The 27,367-nt window shown below is 54.6% G+C and overlaps 1 protein-coding gene across 29 annotated transcripts in view; it reads right to left on the bottom strand.

The window, feature by feature from the left end:
- Nucleotides 1–27,367, bottom strand: part of COL13A1 (collagen type XIII alpha 1 chain) — a 144,371-nt gene that overhangs the window by 74,473 nt on the left and 42,531 nt on the right. For 27 of the 29 annotated variants that reach the window (XM_027596775.2, XM_027596773.2, XM_027596774.2 and 24 more), the window contains exons 3-5: nt 9,949–9,956; nt 5,281–5,307; nt 2,448–2,483 (exon numbers count right to left, since the gene is read on the bottom strand). In XM_027596775.2, the coding sequence (XP_027452576.1) occupies nt 2,448–2,483; nt 5,281–5,307; nt 9,949–9,956 (71 nt within the window). The remainder of the gene's footprint in view (nt 1–2,447; nt 2,484–5,280; nt 5,308–9,948; nt 9,957–27,367) is intronic. The other 2 variants (XM_027596781.2, XM_027596790.2) reach the window with 1 other exon arrangement.

Genomic DNA, 27,367 nt, shown 5'->3' with positions numbered 1-27,367 from the left:
GTGTGTGTGTGTGTGTGTGTGTGTGTGTGTGTGTGTGTGTGTGTGTGTGTGTGTGTGTGTGTGTGTGTGTGTGTGTGTGTGTGTGGGTGTGTGTGTGGGTGTGTGTGTGTGGGTGTGTGTGTGGGTGGGTGGGTGTGTGTGTGTGTGTGTGTGTGTGTGGGTGTGTGTGTGTGTGTCAGAGAGAGAGAGAGAGAGAGAGAGAGAGAGGGAAACCCATCCATCCAGGTCAGAAAATCTGCCTGAGAAGCCACGAGAAGCCATGTCCCCAGCTCACTGGGTCCCCGGAGGTGGGGTGGTTGGTGGGGAGGGAGCATGAGGGAGACTTGTCCAAGGACTGTGCTGTGAAGTGGAGTTTAGTTGGTTTGAAGGTCCACGTGAGCACCAAGCACAAAGTTTTGCCAAGCTACACAGGCTGGGAGCCCTCAGGGCTGGCCAGGCAAGATGTCGGGAGAGGGACAAGAGGAATACGGGAGGACGGACAGTAGGACAGACATCTGAGAGGATGGAGGATGGGTCTGGGCTGCAGAGCAAACCGGGCAGTCACCAAGGGTCCCTGCAACCACAGCAATGCGCAGAGAGACAGCTCCAATCTACCCGAATCCACTGAAGCCAGGGGTACCAGCTCTGGTGAGAACCACAGGGGCAACTCAGGCATTTCACACCCCTGGCCACCCTCGTCCTCATCAGGTGGCTGGGGCCAGGGCCCCTACTGGGCAGCCAAATGGGTCCATTGTCACATTGAAAATAGCACAAGTAGCACAAAAACCCCAAGGGGCTGGAAAACAGAAATGGGGGGCTTCCTGTGGCCTTCCCTCCTGCCCCCACCGCTGAGGGTCAGAACTCGGCTCTTGATGGACACTTCCTGGGTGCACACGTCCACAGGGGCCCAAGAAGTAGGGCAGGAGGGGGAGGGCAGGCGGTGGCACTCAGGGTACAGAGTCCTGACGCCCAGCTGTTAGGAGTCAGGATCTCGGCGTCTGACAGTCAGCTTGGGTGCAAGCCCCAGCTCCACCCCCCGATCCCGGGCAAACTGAGCCTCAACAAGCTCATCAATAGGACGGGTTCCTGGAAGGCTCCGGTGGAGAACGTGCCTGCCTCAGGCCCACGCACGGCGAGCCCCTGAGAAAGCCTGGCTGGCTCTATTCTCCCTGCTGCACACGGGAAAGGACCAGTGACAGCCTGAGGGACTCAGGATTTGGAGTGAGAAAACTAAGGCAGAGGGACAGGGTCAGGCAGGACCTCGGGAAAGACACTTAACATCTGAGCCTCGGTTTTCTTATCTCAACAATGGGTGGAAATTGTGCCTCCCTCCGGCAGCTCTTGGGACCCAACGAGCTAGTGTGAGTGAGGCTCTCAGCACAACACCCAGTGCAGAGTGAGCGCTCTCGGGTGTTAACTGTGACTCAGAGGCCTTTTCTCTGAGCACCGGGCTCACACCAGGCAAGCAAACTCCCGCAAGGATGCCATACCCAGGCCTAAGGCCAACCAGTGAGGAGGTGAGGTCACGAGGCAAGGCATGTGAGTGGCATAGAAGGACGGCATGGGCGGAGTTGGGGGGCCCCGGGGAGCCAGAGGGAGGTGGAGGCTGATAGCTCTATCAGGGGAGTCGGGGGCCGACGGGGAGAGTAGCCTGGGCATGTCCTAGACTCACTTGGTGCTGGTGAGGCCGGCGTGTGGCCATCACCCCCTCAGGCTGCCCCCAGTGCCTGAGCTGCCCTTTCTAGCCCCTTGGAGGCTAGCAGGCACCCGAGACAAGCCTGGCTCTGGGACCCCGAGATCTAGTGCCGGCCCTCCCATTTCTGAGCTATCCCCTCCCTGCGGAACATTCCTGTTTCCCTTTCTTCATCTTGAGTTTTCAGCAGGAAACATTCAGGGTCTAACTCCTAGCCTCACGGTGAGGATTTGGAGGCACCGCCTGGGAGCCAGCCCTGTCCCCCACCCGCTTCTAGTCTCTGTCTAGGGAAGGCACCCCTGGAAGCCGGCTCCGCTGCAGCTTCCATGGGCATCTGAGGCTGCATTTGTCACCGTCTGTTGCTGTTCTTGCTAGGGGGTGGTGGCAAAGGAGCTGGAAGTCTGGAGAGCTGCTAGCCTCGGGAGGTGGGGGAGCGGTGGAGCGGGTGGGAGTCCCCCTGAGGTCAGGAGGGGCTTGGGCCTCATCCTGTCCCTTGGGGGGGGATCAATAAAGAACTTTATCAGTGCCATTTCTTGGATTTTTCCTTTGCCATGGCAGCTGGATGGAGAGTAGAGTCATACTGCAAGATCTGAAGGATTGGAATAAGACCTCCTCCCTTCTTCTTTCCAGGCCCTCTCTGAAGCCGACTTGGGTGGAGGAAGAGAGAGGTCTGACCCCCTCCTTGGGGCTGGGGAGGTTGCCATGGTTTGGAGGACAGGGCGGCACGAGGAAGCAAGCAACGGCCACCCAAGCAAGTACAAACGCGCCAACTCACCACACGTCCAGGCATCCCAATGGCACCTTTGTCCCCCTGACGAAGGAGGCAGAAACAATTAGATGTGGCTGGAGACAGGCCAGCATAGGAAGGACCCCATGGGCTAGCTATGCACCCAAGACCTGCTTTGCATGGGCGGCTGGGATGATGCCCACTCAGCCCCCAAGGACTGTTAGGCAAGCAGCCACCCCTACCACGATCTGCTCTCAGCGAGGTGCTGTGGAAAGTGCACTAACCTAGGAGTCTGGTCCCCAGCCCGAGCCTCAGCTTCCCTATGGCGTTTCACGAAGGGTCCAAGGCCCTTCCTCTCTTAGACTTCTGCTGTCACAAGTCTAGCTTCGGCTTCACCCAGGACGTGCCATATCCTTGTCCCGCTCAACTCCAAGGCACAGAGCCCGGTGAGTGGTGGCCCCGTGTGCCAGGGGAGCGGTCTATCTGTGCCAGAGCCACGTCCCCCAGGCCCCCCGTCCGAGAGGTCTACGACAGCGTCCTCTCCCTGCCCTCCTCTCGGCGACCCCCGGCACCGACAGGAAGGACGGTGAGCCATGTGGATACGGCCGCATTACGAGTTTCAGCCGCTCAGAGGGATCCACTTTGTTTTGTAGCCAGGGGTTACATCTTCTCCCTCTGGAAATCTGCTTAGTAAGTTTTGTTCCTCTCCCTTTTGGTAGAAAATATTTTTTTGCAATCATACGTGTGCAGACATCATAAAATCTGGGGTGGGGCCTGGGGTTCACCAGAAGTCTAGAAGGACAGAAAGCAATGGGGGCCAAAAATCAGATGGTGTTTGTTCTGGCTTCCTGGGCAGGAGAGAGCTGGGTTTGTGGGTTCCCCTGAAGGGTGTGGGCACTTCTGGGGCGATTCTGTGTCTGCTGACCCCACTGAGGCAACAAGCTTGAGGGACAATTAGCATCTCAAGATGTATGTGGATGCACCCAAGGACAGCAAGTGCTCTGAAATGAGGGTCTTCTTACACACAGGGGTCGGTGGTGTCTCTAGGAAATGGTTCACCCTTTGCAAAAGAGTGGTGGGGTAGCAGCAATGGTGATAAGCCTGGATCTGTTTCCATGCCTCCCTCAGCACCCGTGTCTCTCTCAAGGGGCTGCTGGAAGGATGCAGTAAATGATGCCCTGGGAAAGCCTTCTCCCAGCGCTTGGCCCCTGGGGTGTGTCACATATGCAGTGTCTACAGGTAGTGAGCCTGGCACGGCTGCGGGCAAGGGAATTATACAGCACGTTTGTGCTTCAGAGTTTTGCATTTCACAAGGGGCTGGCTGCAGCAAATCTTTTTTGCGGGTCCCTCCCAGGTACCCCCACGTGGAAGCACGAGGGGGACGAGGACCCAGGGGTCGGCGGTCTGCCCTTCCTGCTGAGGACACCAGGCCTGCCGTATGCAGGCTGTGACACCCCCATGGCCCGCTCACTCCTGGGCTTCTGAATGATATTGCAGGCTGTGTATTTTGGTTTCTCTTCGTTTCTTTTTTAAAACTAATGTTCTTTGCAGTCCTGGCCATAAAATGCTCGGGTTAGGGACAGGCATGGAAGGGCCAGAGACTAGGAACTCTGTGTAGCAGCCCCTGCTCTGTGAATTGCCCCCAAATGCTTTTTAAAGGTGGACGTTGTCAGAAAAAAACAAAGTCTGCCCACGTTCTCCCCAGTCATCTGATCTTTCCCCTCCTTGGATTTCATGGGACTGATTCGCCCATCCTCCTTTGCCCTGGGGCTCGGTACTTACTGGGAGAGTTTCCAGTTTCAAGGCTAAACACCCTCCCACATGCATTTCATTAAGAAAGTCACTGCTGGACTTGAATTCTAGAAACTGCTAGATGAGTCAAGACATTACAGTGTAATTCACGTCTAAAAGAAGAGTAACCGGGATGCACAGAAGGGTCTGGAATCCAATGGATGTGGCCCTCGGTGCAGGGAGGGCAGGCCGGGGCCAGCCCCGGCTCGCCCTCCACACCGCACCTCGGCCCTCTAGTTGGCTCCCGCCTCTCGCCCGATTCCCACCCCCCCCACCCCCCGCCCCCGGCCATCCCAGGGCCCCAGGCATCTAGCACTCAATGCATCTGTGCCCCAGGCTACATCCCACAGAGCCATGTCTCTGAAGACTTTACAGACTGTTCTCAAATGTCAAGCATGGACCATAGGAAACAGAGGTATGAAATGTGTGTGACAACATGGCCCCCACAGGTCTCCACTGAAGCTTGGACAATTGGACAAGATATTTTGCCTCTCTGAGTCTCAGTTTCCTCATCTATAAAATGGGTATGATAACAGCCATTTCACTGAGTTGTTGAACAAATCAAATATATGAAGAGTGATGAGCATAGTGCCTGGCCTGTAGTAGGGTCTCAATAAGAGATGGCTCGTGGTATGATTTCTACTTTTAATCCAAAGTCCCCATGGTTACTTGACTCAGCCTCTCTGGCATTCAGAAATGGTAACTGGGGGGAAAACAAAGTTTTCGTGTCTCCTTTTACTGGAGGTCATAGGACAACGGAGGGACAGTGGTCTTAAGCTAAGCTGGTATGCAGGAGGATAGCCAGCGAGCCCGGCCAGAGGCTGCCACCCTTCCAGACCCCCATTAGAGGGCCTTCAGTCTAGAGGTCAGGTCCAGCCTTGGAAGAGCCTGCATGCTGCCATCTGCCTGCCTGGGGCCCCAGGAGGGCTCCCCAGGAGCTTCACCCTCGGCTGTAGGTTAGAGGTGCTGGAGAGAGGCCTCTCACCCAGACACACCTGAAGGAAAGCAGCCACCCGACCTAGCCAGCCCTTGGCGCGAGGAGAGCAGGCAAGGGAGATAGAAAGGAAGGATGAAGTTGAAAGCTACTTACTGGGAGGCCGGGTCTTCCGGCAGGACCCTGAAATAAAGAGGGAAAGAGTGAGGTTTACAAAGGTCACGGTGTTAATACCCGAGCATCCCACACTCTGCCCAACCAGCTGCGTGGCCTGAAGCCAACTGTGCTCTAGAAGCCTCTGTTATTTTATGAACAAACTGAAGGCAGGACCTTGATCACTAAGCTTCCTTTCAGTTTTAGCATTCATTCATTCATTCATTCATTTAGGAAAGCAGTTAGTAGGGGTCTCCTCCATGTCAGGCCCAGGGAAGGTGCAAGGAGAAGAAAGACAAGAATGTCCCCTCCCATGTCTCGGCCCCTCATGACTCAAGGATCATCAGGCTGTGGGTCTCACTTCTCTCTTTGAGTCTTTCTGTCTCAGTAAGTGCGATATTCTACCACTCTTTTCCGGCCCTGAGTGGCTCCAGGTGCCTGTCTTCACTGACCGCAGCATGGTCTTTCAGCTCTGTTCCCCATTACCCTCCTCCTCCTGCTTAGCACAATCCGGGGCACAGACTAAAGGCTCCATGTAATGGATAGGAAATCCCACTGGAAAGAGGAAGACCTTCAACAAAATGTGTATCAGTGCTGATAATTACCATCTGAGCAACATGCAGAGCGGGTAGCTCCGAAACCAAGCAAATCCCAAGAAAATCATGTCTTTTTAGTTCTGGCGCTCAGCTTCCAGATGGATCTGCTACAAGAGGGTGGCTGAGAAACAGCTCAAATGGTGCCTTGGGGGCATCATGGAGCACCTCGTAAAGGGGAGGAAACACCTGCAAAGAGCTTCTGGAGCTGAGACGCAGCGCCGGCAGGGCCGGGGCACGGAGTCCAGGAGAGGTGGTGACAGAGACAGTAGGAAGGATTTAGTTACAAGCACGGGCTCTGGAGTCAGCCTGCCTGTGCTCAAATCCCGGCTCTGTCACTCCCGAGTTGGCACCTTAATGAGCTGTTTGGTCTCCCTGTATCTCAGTTTCCTCATCTTGTAAATGGGAGAACAATGACAGCTATCTCTTAGGATCACAGGAGATAATGTATGCCAGACACAGGGGCTGGCATACAGCAAGTGCTAAATAAATGCTACCTATTACAGTTATTGGAAAAGAGCACTGGCAGGAGGTGTGTGGAGCGGGCCTCGGTTTCTCCTTGCGGAGACTTTTGCTACAGATGTATTTTCTCTCCTTCCAGACATCCTGCTCTTCCTGTGACGCCAAGGCAGGACCAGGGTCCCGGGGTGCTCACTGGAACACCAAGACCATCTGCTGCAGGGCTGCTCAGGCAAAGCCGGGCAGCACCAGGAATAAGTCATCCCCCCTCTGGCCCTTGTTCCTGAGGACACCCCGGAGGCGGTGGTGCAATGACTCACCCACAGAGAATCGAGGTCAGGGAGTCCTTGGGGAATGCTGGGTAATGGTTCTCATGGGAACAGGATGCATCCCCATCTCTTCACTCTGCTTGATTTTGCCCCCATGGCACTAAAAAGTAAGCTCCCCGGGGCAGGGATTTTTCTGTTTTGTTCCTGAATGTGTTTCCAGTGCCTTGAGGAGTGCTGAGCTCATGGTCAGTCCTTTATTCCTATTTGTGGACCAACGAACCCGAGGGCGAATGCTCAGAACCTGGTAACTCGGCCTCCTTCTTTCCCAGGCCCCCACAAAGACAGCTCAGGCACCAAATTAGCCTCCTTAATCCAGAGTTTTCGCACTGAGCCAGTACCATCTTCCTGTCACTTCTACGTTGCCTGGTCCTGATGCCACCAGGGAGTGGGCAAGACGTGGGGCAGCCACCTCCTTCACATCCCAGGGAAGGGAACAGGCCTGCTGAGGGTTTCCAACCCCACACAGTGGGTCTACCCCAAATAGGGACAGAAGGGACAGATTCCTACCACTCCTCTGTACCCACCACCTACTCATCCTACCTCATCTGCACATGGGAGGGACTTCCTTTGGGTCTCAGTACCAGGAAGAGCTGTGTTTCACTCAAGCGCCAGGGGTGCTCCTACCTTCCTGCAGCCTGACTTGAACAACTCTGCTTTCCTCTTTGCTCTGGCCACCAGGAAGCTCGGAGCCCAGTCAGTGGCTCATCTTGCATAAGAGGTTGTCATGTCATTAGCTCTGGATCCTTCCTGCCTCGGCTCCCCACCCTCCTCCATCGTTTCCATTATCTCGTTTGTAAATCACCCCAAAATGTTTTTTTTAGAATAAGGTGGGTAGAAATAGATGAAATAAATAAATTAATAAAAACCATAGAATAATCATTTCCTCTTTAAAATGAAAGGCTTACCAGAATCTTTGTGGATCCTCTAGGGTTTAAATGAGTTAATATATTCTAACTGGAAATATATTCTAACACACACTTGTGTGTGTGTGTATATATATATATATATATAAATACATATATATACACGCAGACACATACCATTACATATATATTCCTCACAACTCCTGGAAGAGGCAGACACTATTACTAACCCCATTTTACAGATGAGGAAACCGAGGCCCAGAGAGGTAAAGCATCTTGGCCAAGGTGACGTAGCTAGAAGTGGCAGAGCTGGGCTTCGGATGCAGGCAGTCTGCCTCCACAGCCCATGCCTGCATCACTATGCAAACACAACAGTGCCTAACAGCTAGTAAGGGCTAACTAGGATTTCAGCAAGGATCACCTTCAGTCAGGGTGGCAGCTGGACATCATGTATTTCCCTGTGTTCCTCCGGAGAAAGAGGCCTCCCTACCTCCCTCTGCCTTCTGTTTCAGCTTCACAGTTCCCATTAAGAAGTTCTGTGAAATCTACAGCAGGCGTGGCCCGCAGGTGTCAGCTCCAATGTGCAGACTCCAGTGGATTGGCAGCGACTGAGTAAAGCGTTCTGTTAAGAAGCCTCCTGATTGATTAGCAATGTCTGCCATGGGCACAAAGGGTGGGGTGGTGGTATCCACAATTTCTCTACCATCTAAATGTTTCTTGCTGCTACTTAAATCCATCCTCCTTGGTTGTGTTCTCTAGGCAGTGGCCGTCCTGTGTCCTTGGGAACCTGGGTCTTCCAACTGGAGGGGCTCCTGAGAGACACTCAGGGTGGCAACAGGCACTGCCACCAGCCACCATCTCTCTATCCCTTGCCTCCCTCAACAGCATTCTTCCTTTGCAGGAAGCAGATAGAACAGGGCTAGGAGGTGACTCCCACCCTGGCCAGCTTCCCATTTCCTCCTTGTGGTTTCAACCAGGGAAGGGTGAAGGTGCAGGCCACGCACAGAGGCCGGGTCGGGAAACTACTTGGGCACCGTCTCTGGCTGGGAACCATCTGGGGGGTGAGGCCAGCAGGTGAGGCTTCATCCCGAGCTGACACTGGCAGCTTGGCCCGGCAGCCTGGGGGTGGCGGGGGGATGGGCCGGGTGTCTGGAGGGGGGAGCTCCCAGGAGTGGGGGAAGTAAGGACTCTTTTTGGCTTTGTCAAGAAAGAAGAGTTTTGAAAAGCAGCCCATTTCCAGCAGGTGGTCTGTTGAAGTTTCCTATGGTGGAGTTTATTTTGGAAGATTGATGGCAGGAATTGAGATCTGACATCTAAAACCTGCCATGATAAATCATCCCCCTACTTTTGGGGACTGACATGGTTTTCCTCCCTCTGTAAGCGGCGGTCGGAGAGCTGGGCAGGACGGGCAGCATGGACTCAGTGAGCCTTTTCAGGACCAGACGGGATAGTAAATAATGGTCTGACTGCAAATTGGGCCGGCTGCTCTCGAAGGGCAGACGGAGAGAGGACCGACCGTGCAATGGCGGCTCTGAGCAAGGCCAGGGATAGCGCTGCTTTCAGGAATCTTGACAAAGATCTGGTGTGGGGGCTCCCCCTTTCAACTCCAATCCCCAGCTTCCCCCCGCCCAACCCGCCAACAACCTCTGGGCCTTTTGTTGGGGTATCAAATGCTGTCTTCAAAGAAGATGTGCTCCTATTCTCCGGATCCATTACTTCATGGAGACAGTCTCCTTGGGCTCTTCTCAGGTTCTTTGGAAGCGATTGGGCTCCCGGCCCCGCCCTGGGCCTTAGGGCGACGCCAGGGGAAGGAGCCGGACCTGCGGTAATCTGTGTTGTCTCAGACTGTCCAGCCCACTGAAACTGATCTCTCACATCAAAATACCACCAGCACCAGCGCCACCAGCAACGACCACCTGCTGACCACCTAAGTGGGCCAGAATGGAGCCGCCCACACAGCAGGGTGGACAGCAGGTCCCGGGGAGCAGTCCACGCAGAGCCACGTGCTGGCTGACCTGTCTCCTGAAAGGCCAAGAGACCTTTCAGGACCAGAACTGAGTAGAGATTATCTTTCGTCTTTCTTATACCTGGAGCTTCTTTGAGTCCAGTTGCTTCCTCTGGGGACAAAGGGGCTGGGCCTAACAATGGAGCAAGCCAGCCTTTCAGATTGAAATTGGGACCCGCTGTGCCCCAGGGGCAGCCATTGTCTTGCCCTGGAGAGGTGCAGAGGTGGTTGGAAAGTGAAATGGAGGCCTCCTTCCCCGGGTCAGCATTCTGGAGGGACCCCGCAGAGTTGTGCGGAGAGTACAGGGGCTCCCCTGGAAGACGGCGGGCCCAGCTGTCAGTCCCCCCTCCCAGGGCCCGGTTACCAGCAGGGAGCGAGGCCTTTCAGATGTGCTAGCCCCGGCTGCGGCTGGAGTTACTTACAGGAGGTCCTGAAAGAGACAGAGAAAATGCCAGGGTCAGTGTCACTGCTGGAAGGACAGGCAGACCTGCCTCAGAAGCAGCGTCCAGAAATCCTTCGGCTAAGGGGTTTCCATCTGGTCTTCGACGTTTGTAATTTCCTGGCCCACTTTCACCAAAATAATCTCTCCCCCTTTATTTCGTCTCCATAGTTTCATTATTGGATGAGAAATCTAGAGGTCTGGGCCCCAGGCGCAGCCCAGCTGGGGCCCTAACTTCCCTCCCCGTAAAATGGGCTCCTGGGGGGCCCGCCCCAACCTGGGGACACAGTTGCTTTGCAGAACACAGGGCCGTGGGCACCGAGGCGACATTGCAGAACATCAACGGTGTGACAGAACCTCAAGAGATGATGGTTCCTAGCTTGCTCGCTGTCCTCTCCACGCTTCCACGAAGTAGCACGGCAAACAAGCCGGAAGCAGCTGGGGCGAATGACATGCCTCACTAGGTTCCCCAGCTGCTGTCTATCTGGCCCGTCCTGGTTTCTGTTTAGCCGTGAGTCAGGCGTTTCTACCCTCCTGGGTCTGCTGCCCACTCCCTCCTTCTCCCCGCCTTCCTGTGCCCAGGGGACCCCTCCCTCCACGCCTCTCTCTTTTTTCTCTTCTACTTCCTTTTTTTGTTTTAAGATTTTATTTATTTATTTAATTGACACAGAGAGAGAGAGATAGAGAGAGAGAGAGACAGCGAGCGAGACAGAGAGCACAGGCAGGGGGAGTGGGAGAGGGAGAAGCAGGCTTCCTGCGGAGCAGGGAACCCAATGCGGGGCTCGATCCCAGGATCCTGGGATCATGACCTGAGCCGAAGGCAGACGCTTAACCGACTGAGCCACCCAGGCGCCCCTCTTCTCTTCTACTTCTGTCCACCCTGCCCACCCCCCGCCCCCCAGAGGCCTCAGCATTAGCCCCGCATTGCCCATGACAGCCAAGAATCACAAACGCCGCGTTCCAGGAAGCGGGCAGGAGGGTGGGTGCAGAGCGACGGTGCAGAAGTGGGAGCCGCTGCAGGATGGTGAACTGAAGGCCTTTCTGCCCAACGTGAGTCATGAAACCCCCCTGGGCCCGTGGGATTCCCAGCTGGGCCTGGTGCGTCTGCTGGGCCCCTGGTGACCTGGCCACGTTAACACAGCTGCTACTCCGCTTCTTTTATGCTCGGCCAAGAAAGACTCCTCATGTTTCCCCTGGCCCCGCGCATTCCCCGAGCCGGCTTCCTTCTCCCTGCCTTCATCTGCCTGCTTCTCTGTCCGGCCAGGAGGAAACAGCCTCTTTCATGCTGGCCCCTGTCAAGCCATCACGTTAAGGAGGAACAAAATGTTTTAAATTAAGAAAATAATAAGTCAAGAGGAGTAGTGACTGGGTGGGGAGGGCCGGGGCAGGCCGGCTGGGTTTGCAGAACAGCCAGAGGGAGGGAGATGGCATGAGGCAGGGAGCATCTGGGACCTATTAGGCGGCATGGCAGGGCGATGTCACCCAGAATCTGAAAATATCCCTTGAGTGCAGCTTGCTGGAGGGACCTCCTGGCTGGGGGAAGCGTCCTCATGAGAAGCAGGCTGGTGACAAAGTTCAGTCCATGGCAAGTTTCAGATGGTTTAGCCACATGGAGAGCAGATGCCCTGCACCCTCCGGGCCTGACAGGGCCCCAGCTGCCAGTGCCACAGGCTCTAGAGGACTCTCTGGCGACAGGGCCTTGCTTCAGCAATGGCCCAGCCTGCTGTTAGGCACCCCTGCCGCGTGTGTATGCTGGATGCGGCTGGGCAGCCGACCCGGGGCTCTGGGACATGGCACAGGAGAGCTGTTTGTTGGGTCCACCCCAGAGTGTACAGAACAGGAATTCTACTGAAGATTTCAAGGGTTTTTATATCATCCTCACCACCATCGACACTGCACACACCTCCGTGGTCCTTACTAGGTGTCTGGCACGATTCTAAGCGTTTCCCATTTGGGGGAAGGTTCTATTATCCCCACTTTGCAGATGAAGACACTGAGGCACAGAAAATCTGAGCTACTGTCCCCAGACCCTTCACTACAGTGTCTCTCTCCACACCTACCCACAAACTGCTCACAGATCTGCCCCCTCTCCACACCTCTCCCTCTCCTGCCTGCCCAGCTTCTCAGCCTCTGGCTCTTCTCTCTAGATCCTTCCATCTCTCGGTTATAGGATCCTTCTTATGCAAGGGTATCTGGCTGTGTCAATCTCTTCCAGGGTCCCCCTCCCCCACCCAGACTTTAGGAATGGGGAGAGCCCCCGTTTGTTACTTGATTCTGTACCTTAGGAAGGGAAAGAAGGATAAGGGAATTATTAAAAAAAGAAAAAAGAAGAAGAAGAAGAAGACTATTTCTATCATAAACATGTTTCCCTGTCACTGATGATCCTCAAGTGTTCCCCTGGAAAATCTTCCGGCCCTTGGAAAACCTAACTGCTGCCCTGCCCCCTGCCAACACTGGATGCCACCATGCTGTATTCAATGCCCAGCAGCTGGAAGGTGGCTTGTGAAATCCACCAGTGCCTTGATGTTAGAGATGGGTCTCCCATGTGGCCACCTGGCCATCCTCAGTAACATGGCCACTGACCGACCTGTGCCACAGCCAGGCACCAAAGGGCAGGCTCACCCCAAGGCAATATCAAGTCCTCATTGTACAGAGGGGAAAACAGAGCCCAGGGAGGGTAGTGACCATGCAGTCATGGTGTGGGTGGGCATAGGGATGGGGCCAGAACCCAAGGCTCCTGACTCCCCAGCCCTGGGTCTTCCTAACAAATCACGCCCATACTGCCACAGCCCAAGGGAGGAGGGAGACACCTGACTCCACCCCTGGGCCTGACACAGCGGGGGGTGGGGAATTTCCAAGACCATGCCAGTGCCCTGGGGCGAGCAGAGCAGCCTGCAGCGAGGCTCCCAGGGCAGGGTCCACAGCAGAGGTTCTGCCTGAGGCCCTCCTCCCTCCGCCTGATGTCTGTTACCTACCACCTCGGTGAGGACGCTGCTGTCCTCTCCAGGGTTTGGCTGACCTCCTTCAAGTAAACAGTGATGGTCCTCCTGAACAGACATGGAGGAATGGACTTCTAGGAAGAATCCTGGGATATCATTCTGGGTCATGCCTTTCTTCAACCATTTTTTGTATGTTCGTTCATTCATTCATTCAACAAACATTTGACAATCGCCTGCCATGTGTCATTCGCTGTGCCGCACTGTGCCGGGCTGTGGCTATATAGAGATGGATAAGGCACAGTCATTGCCCTTTGAGGAAGAAAAACTTCATTATTTAAGCACCTAATACCTACCAGGCCCCAGGCTAAGCTCTAGTGATACAGAGATGAATAACTCATTTCCTCTCCTTGAGAAGGCAACAGTTCCCTATGTTAGAAAGCTGGAGAAATTCCAGAGAAGAGAACTAAAATGAACAAAAGGATTTAGGGAGAAAGGTTTGCCGCAGGAGGATGCATCCATTCAATCAACAACATTTACTGAGTGTCTACTACATGGCAAGCGTCCTGCTGAGCACGGTCATTAGAACAGCACATTTAATCCTTACAACAACTATGTGAGGTGGCCACCAGCATCCTCACATCCCGCATGAGGAACCTGAGGCTTCGAGGCTAAGCGATCAGCCTAAGGTGATCTCCTTGTCTTAAGTGGTGGTGTCTGGCTTTTATGTGTGTGCGGGTTTTTTTTTTTTGGTTTTTTTTTTTAGGCTGAATTTCCGCACAGCAGAGCCTGGATTTGAACCACGTCTCTCTTACCCAGAAGCCTGTGCTCTCGAGCTAGAGGTCATGAAAGTCATGAGGGGTGAGAGGGGATGCCTGGTCCTCAGCCTCACACCCTTCTAATGTGGGCAGGTAAGCCTCTTCCCCCTCCTCTGATGGTTTGGCCCTGTCCAGACCCTGGATCCAGTCCTGGTCCTGGAGGGAGAAGCAGAGAGCCACAGGGTGTGCCCAGGTTCCATGTCATATGAGCCGTGATCTGACCCTGCTTGACCGCGGGGCTCCAGGCAGCTGGGGTCCTAGCCTCGACCCATGCCTCCTGCTGCCTGCTGCCAGCCGCCTGCGCTGACCACCTGCCGCTTGGCTCTGCCACGTGCCAACCCACCCATTCTGCCAGGACACTTGCTTTGCATCCAGGCTCTCCTTGGAGCTGGGGTGACAGACAGAGCTGGTCATGCTGTGCCTCCTGGAGCCAGGTTTCTCAAACGAGGGCAATTCTGCACCCCAGGGGATAGTCCATTGGCAATATCTGGAGACCTTTTTGATAATTACAACCGGGACGCTGCTTCTGGTCTCCGGTAGGTACAGGCCAGGGATGCTGCTAAACATCCCAAGACGCACAGGCAGCTTCCTACAACAAAGAATGAGGTGGCCCCAAATGTCAACTCTGCTGAGGGTAAGAAACCCTGCCCCAGACTAATGGGACCGGTCCTGTCTGGGGGCTCCTCATGTGCCTACAATCCTGCCTGTGCCCCTACATTGAGGCCCCAGCCGTCACTCAACCTTGCGGTTTGCCCACTTTGGGGATCCCATTCTTCTATAGGTTGGTCTGTTCTACCTCCACTCAAGACCTTGTTAGGACAAGTAATAATTCATGTATTGAGCATTTATTCTGTGCCTGGCACTATGCAAAGAACCTTAGGTATTTTATGTCACTCAGTCCACCCAACAGCCTGGTGAAGTTGCTACTATTATTATTGTTATTATTCCCATTCTACAGATGAAAATGCTGTGGCCCAGGAAGAGTTTAAGACATATATTCACGGTCCAGAGCTCATGCATGCCTGAGATGGCACTCGAACCCAGATCTGCCTGACGCCACGGTGGCGTGAATGCAGCGGGACCCAGCCTTCCGGGACCATGGGCTCCTCGGAGCTTGAAGAAGTTACGTGCATGAGAAATAAATGGAGCCACTTCTGTCTTAAGCGGTGGTAAAGGAGAGAAGCATGAGTAGCCTCAAAAACCATCGTGAGAAATTCATCAGTGACAGGCATGATGGCCTGTTAAGGGAAACTGAATGAGCTCCCAGGCAGCCTCCGTTTTTGAGGTTCACATCAAAGAGAACAAGAAGCCCTTCTTCCTTCCAGCCCCATGGCAGGAACACTGGCTTTCAAGGGAGGGCCAAGGCCAATTTCTGGGAAGCACCCCTGGATGTGATGCTCTGGGAGCATGCCTGACAAATCCAGCTCTATGACTGACAGAATACTCATTGAGCTTCACCACAGCCCAATTCCCATTTTACAGATGAGGACACTGAGGCTCAGAAGGGACATACTTGCCTATGGTTCATGGCTGGTAAGTGGGATCCTGAATCCTAGTCCAGTGCTCTTCCCAGAGCAGCCTACCATTGGCAGAGCACTGTGGGGCGGGGGGAAGGGGCTTTACATTTCTGAGAAAAAAATACACAACTATTCAGACAAGGGTGTGCCGAAGCCGCTCGTCCTATAGTCTTGTGAGAGCCAATTGTATGCATCTCTTTCCAACTCTATGTTCAGTAACTTCACATTGGCAGCTGGAAATTGGCCATTGTGGGAGTATTCACACCACAGAAATTGGCAAAAGCTACAAAGTAGCTCCCGGCCCCAAGAGCCATCTGTTAGTCATTTCCTAGCACAGTGCAGCTTAGATCTGTCCCATGATGATGTCTCCTGGCCATAAGACATCCACAGACCTTTCCAGTGTGGCTGGTGGAGAGTAACAGGTCCTGAGAGGAGTGGGCAGCAGTTAAAATCACACACGGCATATGATCTCCTTCTGCACTCATTGCAGACATTGCTAATCAATCACAGCTAGTCTTTCCCCAACGAGCCTTGACAAGGCTTCATCATTCTTTCCAACACAGCCACTATAAATCAGCAGGAACTGGCACGTGAGATGGAACCTATTAGTCATCTTGGAACTAGAGGCACCTGCGGCTGAGACTCGGGGAAGCCAGTAGCAGGAGCATGAGGGTCCTTTTCTGACTTATCGGGTGAGCTGAGTGTAGCCTTGGGGCATAGCAGAGGTGGAGATGGAGAGGCTAGTAACCCAGGACCCCTAGATACGCCTCACACCAGGGGTAGAGACTAGCTTTCGCTGCAGCACTCTCTTCCCACCCCATCCCACTGTCCAGAATGGCAGAGGGAGCGGGAGGCGTGAGCAGGGAAGGGAGCAGCCAGTGAGATTCCCCTCCAGTTCACTTCATCCTCTGGCCCCAGGAGGTCCCCAGGAGGTCCCCAGGTGACCTACTGCTGCCCCATCAGGAGCCATCAGAGGGCAATTCAAGTGGCCACCTCCCTGCAGATACCACGGAGGTGGCCTTCATCCCTGGCGGGGCCTCAGGCTGGCTCCAGGGGTTTCTGGAGCATTCTGCCCTTGGAAACCCTTCCCTTCAATCTGGAGACTGTCCCCTTTCACGTCCTGGTTTCCCATCTTCTTTGGTGAGTGCCTGGGGACAGGCAGAGGGTGGCAGGACGAGGGCAGGCTCCAGGCCCTGCCTGGCACTTGGGGACCCAGAGGCTGTGCCTGGGTCTCACACTCTCTCTCGGTTGCCTCCCCAGCAAGGGGAGGAAGGAGGCAACCTCCTTCCTTGCCTCCCTCCTAAAGTGACCCCGAGTTTCCTCGAGTCTCCACCATTCTCCACATGGCCCCAGGTCTACAGAGGAGCCCAGCCCAGGCCCAGCTAGGAAGCGGTGAGGGTTGAGTGCCCAGGGCCAGGACCCTTGTGAAGATGGCTCTGGTGGGGTCAGTTTGAGCAGGCCAAGGGGGAAAGCCCACAGCTGAGGACACCAAGGGATGGGAGATCTGTTCACCAGGGAAGGACTGCAGTTCCCTCCACCGCAGACCCCCACAGGCCCTGTCCCCGGGGGAGGCAGCCCCCAGGCCCCGGAAAGTAGCTGGAGGGCTGCTGGGAGGGCTCCTATAGGCAGGGAGGAGAAGGAGCGTGGGGACCTGGCCGTGGGGGCCCTGCCCAGGGGACAGAGGGCCATGCCCAGCCCCAGGCGGGATGGACAACAGTTCAGACCAGAGATGGCCACCGGCCACCCCTGTGTCCCCTCAGCTGCAGCCCTGGGAGCAGGGCGCCTGGAAGGCTAAGTGGTGGGCAGAAGTGGCTGAGTTAGCCCGGCCTAGTCTGCCAGCCCTCGGCGGAGGCCGGGGCTTGAGGGCAGTGCTGGGTGCAGGATTAGGATGGTGAAGAAGTGTGTCTTGGCACACTTGAGCTGCGTCCCCACCATGCTGACTGCACACATGTTTCTTATCGCAAACATCCGCTCAACGCCGGCCGTGTGGGCAGCTGTGCTGGATGGGGTGAAATCACACACTACCGCTGCTCTTGGGGTGCTTCTTCTCCAGCTCAGGAGATGCCGCCCCACCTCCAAGCGACCCCGCCCCCCCCGCCCCCGACACCCCATCCCTGAGCCTGAGCTTCGGGCCAGCTTCTCCCTCCAGCAGAGCTCACGCGCTGGTCACCCCACCTACTGCCGCCTGCAGAACTCCCAGACCCCCGAGTCAGCCCCGGGCCACCCCCCCCCCCCCGCCGTGGCCCCCCGGGTTCAGCCCCAGACCCTGAGTGCCATCTGGGCCAGGTGTGCTGTGGGTCTTGCTGTCCCCTCTCCCTTAGGGCCTTCAGCCACCTGAAGTGCCCACTCCCCACGGAGCTCCCGCCTGGGGTTGCTCTGTGGCTAGATTTTGCCTTCTTGAGGCTCTGGTTTCACCTTTCCTCATTTGATCCACAAAAAAACCCTGAAAGGTGGGAGCACTTATGGGGGGCGAACCATGATACAGGTGGGGGACTTGCTGCCCACAGCCTCTTGGGGACAGCCCAGCCAGGGAGCCTCTCCTCTGGCTCCAGCCATCTGTGCGGCTCCCGGCCTGCAGACCCGTGCTCACCGCCAGAGACAGCGCCGTAGGGGCAGGCGGTCCTCACGAGACCCTGCGCTGCAGCTCCCAGCCCAGAGCCAGGCTTTACTTTCTTCCCTGGGCTGTCACGTCAGTCCCTGCAGGAGGACCACACCTCTGACCCTGGTCCTTCTTCCTGACACCGGATCTGGCCGCCCGTATCTGATGTTCCCATGGAAGGCCCTGCTTGGGGCAGCTCACGCGTCACCACCCTGCAGGCAGGGTCCCACTGGGCAACTGCTGGAAGGAGAGAAGGGAGGGCGGCCAGCCAAGGGTCGAGGCCCTGGTGAGACCCACACAGGACATTATCCCTCAGAGGCCCGGGCCAGGCCATAGGCTCTGTAGTCTTATCTTTAGACACAAACCTCTGCCTCCTGGGGAAGGGCTTTTTAATGTTCAGTCACATTTATTGATGACCCAGTGGGGGCTGGCCTCCTGAATCTTCTGTCTCAGCTTTGTTGTCAACACTAATAGGTCCTGAGTACTCACCAACCTCCAACAGGAGCCAAGCGTGTTACACGTCGTCTCATTGACTCCAGTCCTACAAGTAACACGCCTATTATCCACACCTAACAGATAAGGGAACTGAGGCACAAAGGCCAAGTTACAGGCCCACAGTCAGACAGGGGCACCCAAGCATATCCGTAGCCCCAGAGCTATGCAGATCCTCACCAAAGATCCCTAACAACCCTAGCAGGCAGGTTCGGTACAGATGGGGCTCTTGAGGCACAGAGAAATTACATAATTTATCCAAGGTCACACAGCTGGTAAGTGGCTGAGCTGACATCAGGAACTAGCTACACCCTAAAGCTTTTCTTTTTAACCCCCGTGTGTATTGCTTCAACCATGGAAGCAAGTAAGAGTCAACAAAACTTAGATGGTGGGGCGAGAGGGTCAGACTGTGGAGAAAGAAAATCCGCAGTATGCCCTTTCTAGTCCCCCTGAGGATGGTGCGACCTCATCCATGGGCTTACTTCAAGACCCCCATCATCTCTTTCTTCAAGCCAGCGCCCTGAGCGCCCCGACTGGGGATGGCTGCTAACCCCGCGCAGACATTGCGCATCTGAGTGGGAACCCCAGCCAGCCACCTGCACACATGGTCTCATGGTTTCATTGTTCCCTCCTTTACAGAGAAGTAACAGAATAGACCTGACGTGACTTGACAACTTGGGTCTTTTGCTTATCAAACCAGGCCCCCGCCCAGAACGGTGGGTAAGAGCATTGGTTTGGGAGACAAACAGCCACTGGTTCAAATCCCGAAATTGCTGCTTGCGAGCTGTGTGACCTTGAGCCAGTTGCTTCACTTCTCCGAGGCCCAGGGTCCTCTTCTGTAAAATGGGGTAACGATAGTGTCAACCTCATTGGATTTCAAGGAGTAAATGCGAGAATGCAGGTAAGGGGTTTTAGCACGGGTCCTGGCTTAGAGGAAGCACTCAGTAGATGGGAGCTCTGAACTTCTTCTGGTTCTGAATAATTATGCTACCTTCCTCTGTGTTCTAACTGGAAGGACGGCTAACCCTCAGCTCTCCCCGTGCACCGAGCATCATTCTCCGTGCTTTCGGGTTATTACCGCATTCGGCCCTTCCCGAGCCTTACACGGCGGCCACCTCTACCACTCTCATTTCACAGACAAGAAGACAGAGGCACGGCGAGGTGGTACGTCCCTGCTCGGGGTCACAGGCTGACTCTGGGGCCCCCGCTGTTAGTCTGTCTGCTGCACTGCCTCTCAGATGAGCCCCCGAAACCCTGGAAACCAGGGAGAACAAACAGACAGGGGTCAGAGCAAGCGGAGATCAGCAGAGCAGGATGGGGCTGGTGACCATTTGACTAAAATAGTACAGATTAAAGTCGCCAGCTTTGAACCAGTGGGACAAATTACGCATTTCTTGCTTCCTTGGGCCCCTGACACTTCCCCGTTGGGGTCAGAATCAGAAGTCCTGAGTGAGGAAGTCTGCGGGGTAGGTCTTGCTGGTGGAGGTCACAGGCCCAACTCTAGATTCGGGCCAGGGCTGCTGGCATTGTTCTCTGGCAGCCAGCTTCCCCGACAGTCTCCGGCTCGGGGCAGAGGGGCCGAGCTGCCTGAGCACAGATGAGGGCAGGGGGCCGGGGCTGGGGAGAAGTTCTCCATCAAGTCACCTGCCCGTGTAGTCGGGGTGGAGATCCATCAAGGATGGGGCACCCATCAAGCTCTGCTGGGTCTGATCCCCGATTCTATTTTGATATGGATCTGGAGTCCCACTTGAACTTGTCACCTTTGACCGAATCTCCGAGAAGCAGTGAGGTCCTCCGTGTGACCTGGAGAGAGTTCTCAAGGAGATTTCCCACCCCAGCCCTCCCCTTAGGTCCTTCCCAGGAAGTGAGCAGCTGAGGAAGTCAGCAGTTGAGCAAACAGTGCTCCCCTCCCACATCTAAAATGCACAAAATGTTCTCCAGCAAAGGTCGCATCATTAAGTACAGCCGCTGCACACCACCTCTTCCGAGCAGTTGGCCTTGATTTACCACGACCCCAGGGTACCATGCTCAATTCTCTCCCAAGCCCTCCAAATATTGAGTTGGTTGTCATTCTCATTTCTATGTACAGATGCTAATTCCCTGTTTTCCTTGTCTTGTCTTTTCTGTTAGAATGTGAGTTTTCTGATGGGTGCGCTCATTCACTTTTTAGTCACTAGTCCAAGAGGAGCGGAGGGAGACCAGATGCTGCAAACCCCAGGGGCCCTCAAGGAGCCAGATAAGTAACAAATGAATGGAGCAGGCCAGGTGCGCTGCGTTAGGGCAGGACAGAGACTGGGGCCAAGTGCTAGAGGCTAGCCTCTGTGCCTACAACGGAACTACCACTCGTGGGCTCCAACCAAATACTGCCAGGGTGGGAGGCAGTCTCACTATTGTTGGATCTTGAAAATATTCAAGAAAAATGGGATGTTTTACGCAAAATCTTCTGGTTTCTAAATGTTGATATAAATTGAAGAAAATATAAAAAACTACTCTGCAAGGCAAAAAAGAAGCTGCATTTGGGCCGCCAAGTTGCTGATTCGCAATACACAGTCTCTGGGGGCCTTCCAGGCCTGATGTATTCCAATTCCATAGCCCGGAGCTGCGGGCCCAGAATGTGTGCTCGGTTAATCCTTGCCGAATTCGTGAATGAGTATGTGGGCAGGTCCCCTGGCTAGCACCCGAACTAAGGATCTAGGAAGGAACGATGTCGTCACAGCTTTTGGAAACTGACTTGTGTTGGAGCATGAGCTTTACCCCAGTGTGGAATTGCTTGGTTATGCCACCTTCAAGAGTGCTTACATCTCTCCCCCTTTGCCTCCTTCCTTCCACGAGGCATGGAAGCCCAGAGCCGAAGCCCAGCAATGACCAAGGCCCAAACCACAGGATGTCAGGAGTAAGATAGCGGGGCTTTACTCAGGCCTGGAGGGGAAGCAGGGTTACATGGAGCCATGACTGGGAAAAATTAACAATCAGTGAGGTACTTAACTGCCCCTGGCTATCTATTTTTCTTAAATCTTACTGTAATTTGTATACAGTTAAAAATATATATCATGATTAGTAATTAATAAATGTTAATGCTCTGTCATACTACAGAGTGTTTTCATTTATAATGGCATAATCAAGTGAAAAATTTGCTTGTCTCTTGTCTTTCAGTTAGTTATGTCTCAAGCAGCTGTGTTCTTTGCCCACAAGGCCGTGGTGAAGGCGTGCATGTGTGGCTGTGGGCCAGGGAGCCAGAAAGAAATACATGGGCAATAGCCTGGAGCCCCTACATGGGCCTCCTGTCACACCACCTGCCTCAACACCACCACACACGCCTGAGCCCCAGGATGGCCACAAAAACACGTACTGTGTGCCAGACAGCAGCAGACTGCGTGCTTTCTAGTCATGACTTCTAATTTTCATAACACAACTTTCTGCAAATATGTTCACTTCCAGGTAGCTATAGGACAGTTCAATAAAGTTAAATTGATTGTCTAAGACCAAAATGGTGGGGCCGGAATTCTCACTGGGGTCTGTCAGACTACAAAGCCCACCCTCTTTCCACACCAGTGCACTCCCTGGAGCACTGGGTGCTTCCACTCTTCCTTCCACGGGACAAAGGGGTACATCATCCACCATTCTCCAGGGAACCACTGGCAGGGCTGAGACGAAACCCAGATATCAGAGCCCTATTTTTAGTACCAGACGACTCTGGGAGAGCAAATACCTGAGACACGTATCCCTACTCTCCAGCCGGGGCCCATGGCAGACACAACTAGTTGATTTCAGCACGGCTTCTTATACTTTTGGCAGCCACAACCAATCCACTGGAGCTGGCATCTGTGAGGAAACATAGTTGCCTTCCTTGGCCAGGGTCTCAGCTGCAGCTGCAAGCGAAAGAACTCTCATAACAGAGGATGTAGAGGCTCCAGCCAGAGTCTGGTGGCAAGCAGAGATAGACACCGCTATCTGAGACACGTGACAGGAGAAGGACAGGAGGGAAAGGAGAGGAATAGGTGAGGCCCCGCAGGCTATGCGCCGGCCGGACAGGCTGGCACGGGACCTCGAGAGGACGTTCGGGGCTGTGGGGTGCTGGGGGTGAAGGAGGATCCAAGAACTGGAGACATCTGAGCTGAGAAGAGTGAAAACACTTTGGATCTCACATTTGGCTTTGCTTTCTTAAAAAAAAGGTTTGTTTTTCTGACATTTATTTATTGTTAAAACAGCTCTTTAAGAACATTAAAGGACATTTTGTGAAAGAAAAGCATCGTCCCTCACCCCCCAAGCCCCTTGCTCTCCCACAACTGTTTCCAGTTTCTCTCCCTGTCTCTGACCCTCCTCCACACGGAGCCCTACATTTGCAGGGTGGGAAGGAGCACGCACGTAACGTGGCACACTGCCTCTTTCCCTTGACAAGGTAAACACATTCCCACATTGTGCAGCCTTCCAAATGCCATTTTTCAAAGGGCTGCACAATAGATCATGATTTAGCTAGATTTGTTGGCTGCTAGATCTGGAAGTTTCTATGTTTCTTCCTATTTTATGCTACAATGAATACCTCTGTGCCGTTAGCACCTTTGATAAATGATTTTCTTAGGCTAAGGAAGTGGGATTGTTGGGTCAACACAGAAACTTTGTATGAACATCGTGGTTATGACTTTTTGCTCTGGCTGTTGACCTCACATCTAAGAGGTCCCGGGAGTTTTCAGAGCACTGTACTTCGAGCTTGGAGGTTAGGAAGCTTACTCCAGGTCACCCAGCAGAAAAGAGGCTCTGTTGGAACTAGCACGTGTCCCTCAGTCTCCTTGTCCAAAACTCCTGCCCCCCCTGTAAGCCCAGTGTGCAGTGGTGGGGGTGGGGGTGGGGGCTGTTCAGGGGGAGGGGGTGCTGTGCAGACCCTACAGGAAATGGGGACAGAACCACAGCATCAAGAGGAGGGTGAAGTCTCTCTCAGTCGTGCCCACCAGCATCTCCTCCTCGTGGAATGTCCCTTCCCCACGGGAGGCCCTGTCTGACTTTTTAAACATGAGAAGAGGCTATTTGGGTGGGGGTGGGTGGGGTGGGCAGGTCCCCCAGGACACCAGGTTGTGTTACCAGGTGCTGATTCCCATGAAGGAACTCACAGCAGAGAAGCCTCTCCCCACTGCGGCTGTGCACAGAGCCCCTCCACCCCACCTTCCTGCAGCTGGACAGGAAGCCCCAGGCTCGGGCTTTGGCAGGGAGGGCAGGAGAGTGTGAGAGCTCTCTGCAGAGGGAAAAGCTGGGTGGTCTCCAAAGTTCTGGTCCTTTTCTGCCCGAGGCACCAGGAAAGTACAGTAAACACAGACTGAGCAACCTCTGCCCCAGTCCAACCCCTGCCTCAGCCCCAGCCCAGCCCCTGCCCCTGCCTCAGCCCCAGCCCAGCCCCTGCCCCTGCCTCAGCCCCAGCCCAGCCCCTGCCCCTGCCTCAGCCCCAGCCCAGCCTCTGTCTCTGCCCCAGCCCTGCCTCTGCCCCTGCCTCTGCCCTAGTCTCAGCTTTGCCCTTATTTCTGCCCCAGCCCTGTCCTCTACCCCTGCCTCTCTGCCCCAGCCCCAACCCCAGCCCAGCCTTAGCCACTGAGAGTCCACCTTGGCTGAGAGCACACTTCACTGCCCAGGAGAAAGATCTGTCCGTTTGGCCCAGCCAGGCCCACTACGCTCCCCAATCAGTCCACTGGAGTCTCCTAGGACTGAATGGGTGAGACTCTAGGTCATACTCAGTGCCACCCTGGACCTCACCCCCAGCTCACTGTTCCAGCCTGGCGGTCCATGGAGCTGCAGAGCCGGTGCCCACACCCAGGGCCAGGACCTTCCTGGGGCCATATGGGCCAGCCTCCTCACCCAGCAGAGTCCTAGCCAGCCCAGGGTCAACAGTTACTTCTGGGGGCCTCGCCCTTGGTGTCTGACACTGTCCAAAGTTGCCACTGGGGTTACAGAGCTGAAAAAGAGAGTGAGTCCTGGCATGTGATGCTAAGCAAGTCAACCTCCGAGCCTTAGTGTCCTCATCTGTAAAATGGGCATGAAGCAGCACCTACCTCAAGGGGGTGTGGTGAGAATTCCATGGGACGATGTATGTGAGGTGTTCAAACTGGTACCCAGCACACAGTACGTCCATGCAAATTATTACATTTTACATTGTTACTATTCTTTCTAGTTGCAAGCAACAAACATTAAACAGAAATAATTAAGTGAGAAAATTCAGGCATTGGTAACTGCTACGAAGAAGTACATGGTAATGCGCTGGACGGGCCTGGGACTGGGGAAAATGCTTTAGCCTCAGTGGTAGAGAAAAGCTTTTCTGAGGAAGTTATTGGCATTGAAACTTAACAAATGAGAAGGAGCCAGTGTGAGAGGATCCAAGGGCTGATCATTCCACCCAAACCGTGACAAGTGTAAAGGCCCTGAGATAGGAACGAGCCTGGGTCTCAGGGAAATAGAGAAAAAGGCCTAAGTGGCTGGAACTGTGATGTCTCATATGGTAGCCAGAAGCTACCTGTGGCCATTCATGTTAAAATTAAATAAAATTAAAATTCAGTTCCTCAGTCTCACTAACCCCACTTCAAGTATTGAATAGCCACATGTGACTAACGGCTACTATATCGGACAGCACAGGTATAAAATATTTTCATCATTGTAGAAAGTTCCATTAAGCAGCTCTGCCTTAGAGCTTTGGGAGAAAAGAAGAGATTGCCATGAGATTTGGCAGGAAGGCCACGCAGGGACCAGACTTCAAAGGATCTTGGAGGCCAGACTGACGAGCTTGGTCTCGTCCCCAGTGCACTGAGAGACCTTTGGGGTGTCCAGACTTTGGCTTAAGGGTAGAGGTGGAGCTCCCTCTGATTCTCCCACTTGTCTGAGCCTGAGGAATCCTCAAAAGTCAGAGCCGAAGGGGAACAGATGTGTTCACTGAGTCTGCTAAACCTCCCAGTTCTGAAGAGTAAACGGGAATGCCACAGAAACTTCCGGGGACCTGGCACTTCCCCAAGGGATGCGTGGCTCCCCGTCGTGAAGGCCGAGGTGGAGCGTCTGGTCCAGGCTATGTCCTGGCACCTGTACAAAGGCCCCAGGGGTGGGTGCTGTGCTGTGCCCCCTCCCGGTTCCCCTTCGGAGGGTGAAGGACAGTCCCCCAAGACGCTGAAAGCAGTGTCGTCGTCAGTTCTCTTCAGGAACTGTCTTGGCTGAAGAGCACCACCTCGTCTGAGCCGCCTCAGCCCCTCGGCTCACAGGAGAACAGCCTGTCTGTCCACTCACGGGTGGGAGACAGCCAAGGAGCCGGACAGCACGGCAGTAAGCACGAGGGCAGCACTCCGTCCAGCACGGCCCTGCCCAGAGGCAGCGTCCTCCTCCAAGCGCGGATGGCCACCCGGAGGTCCCCACGGGGCCCCGTGTTGAGAAATCCTATCTGCCAAGCTCCCCCAGCCACACAGTTTACACATGTGGGCCCACGTCCCCTCTCCAGGCCTCTCCCTAGGCCGCTAAGCGCGGTGTTGTAATCCGCATCCTGCCGGAAGCAAGGCCCAGGCTTTGGAGAGCCCATGATGAGCCCCATTTCCCCCAGCTCCCAGAGGCCAGAGCTGGGATTTGAACTCCCATCTTAAGAGATTCCAGAATCCACTCTTTTTGCCGGCACTGCACCGGACGGCCTAGACTTCCAGAGTTCCACACCCAAGGGTTCGTGCATCGAGGGACAAATCCATGTTACGGAACATGGACATTTGGGTCTCATCTCGCCTGTGCTGGAGTCAGGAACCTCTCCCTCCACCCCCTGCTCACAGAGCGGGTCTGATGGTGTGACCACAGCTACTGTCCGCCATCTATCACGGTCGCTACTCTTCCAGGCTCTACAAACACTGCTTTGATGTGCTAACAGCCCCTACTGGAGACAGTGGCTAATAAATCATTCGGTGGAGCCCAGGATGGTCAACCCAGGCTGCTCTTCTGACCTCTGACCTCACTCAGGCGCTGGCTGTGGGACCAGTGCATATCCCAGGCATGGGGGCAGGACAATTCAGGGAAGCTGCAATCTGCTAGGCAGCCCACAGTGGGCAAGGCCTGGAAGGAGGCCAGGAACATTGTGACTTCAGCAGATGGGAAAAAACACCCATAAAAGAGTCACTTGGGGATGACAGCGGTGACCCGCCCTGGGGACAAGATGAGGCAGCCTGGGAAGATGTCAGGAGATACTCTCCTTGTTGACAGCCCCCGAACACGACACAAGACAATGGAAGGCTACACAAGGCTTCTGAGAAACCAGTTCCCCTATGCTACTAGGGCCAGAAAGTCCTCGGAATGGGGGCCCGGCGTGGGGGAGGCTGAGGCCAGGTTCAAACGGAGATGTGGGAAAAAAAAAAAAAAAGAAAGAAAGAAAGAAAGAGAAAACAGCCTCTCCTCTTATTATCAAGAAATAAGAATAGAAAGCTGCTAGCATGAGGGAATAATCCCAAAGCCCTTCCCCAAGAGCAGAGCAGAGGGCTGACCTGGCCGCTGAGTCTGGTCCCCACCATGGGCCTCCATGGCCGGGCGGAGGGACAAGGCGAGGGCCCCACTAGGGCACCAGGGCATCTCTGCCAGCCTCCAGCTGTCCTCCTGGAGGAAGTGGGAAAGGGATTTCAGCAGAGAGCAACTCTTATCTTGTCTCTGGGGGGGACCAGAGACTGGGTCTGAGGCCTGGAAATGACCTTCCTTTGGTTTAGGGCCAGAAACCTATTGCTCGAGTCTACGCCATATCACCCAGAACATGCGTGATCTCGGAAGCTAAGCAGGGTGCGGCTTGGGTTAGTACCTGCAGGCGAGAAACCTATTGCTTGTCAGCATGGTGATTCAAAATGCTTTTACAATTCTAAGACATGTAAAAAAATGGTTTTGATATTTCTCTTTGTTTTTGGTAAAATTGTTCAGGCAATTGCAGTCCATCTGAGCTGGAGGGGAACATGGAGACAAACTCCCCTCATGGCTCAGGCAGAGAAGGGGGTCAGGGGATCTTGGGCAGCTGGGGACGGTGACAAGAGCAGGAAATCCCATGGGGACAGTGTTGCAGGAG

The sequence above is a fragment of the Zalophus californianus genome, chromosome 15 (genome assembly GCF_009762305.2).
Source record: "Zalophus californianus isolate mZalCal1 chromosome 15, mZalCal1.pri.v2, whole genome shotgun sequence".
Lineage (NCBI taxonomy): Eukaryota > Metazoa > Chordata > Mammalia > Carnivora > Otariidae > Zalophus > Zalophus californianus.
Note: the sequence above shows the minus strand (reverse complement) of the source record. Positions and strands in the feature narration are given on the sequence as shown.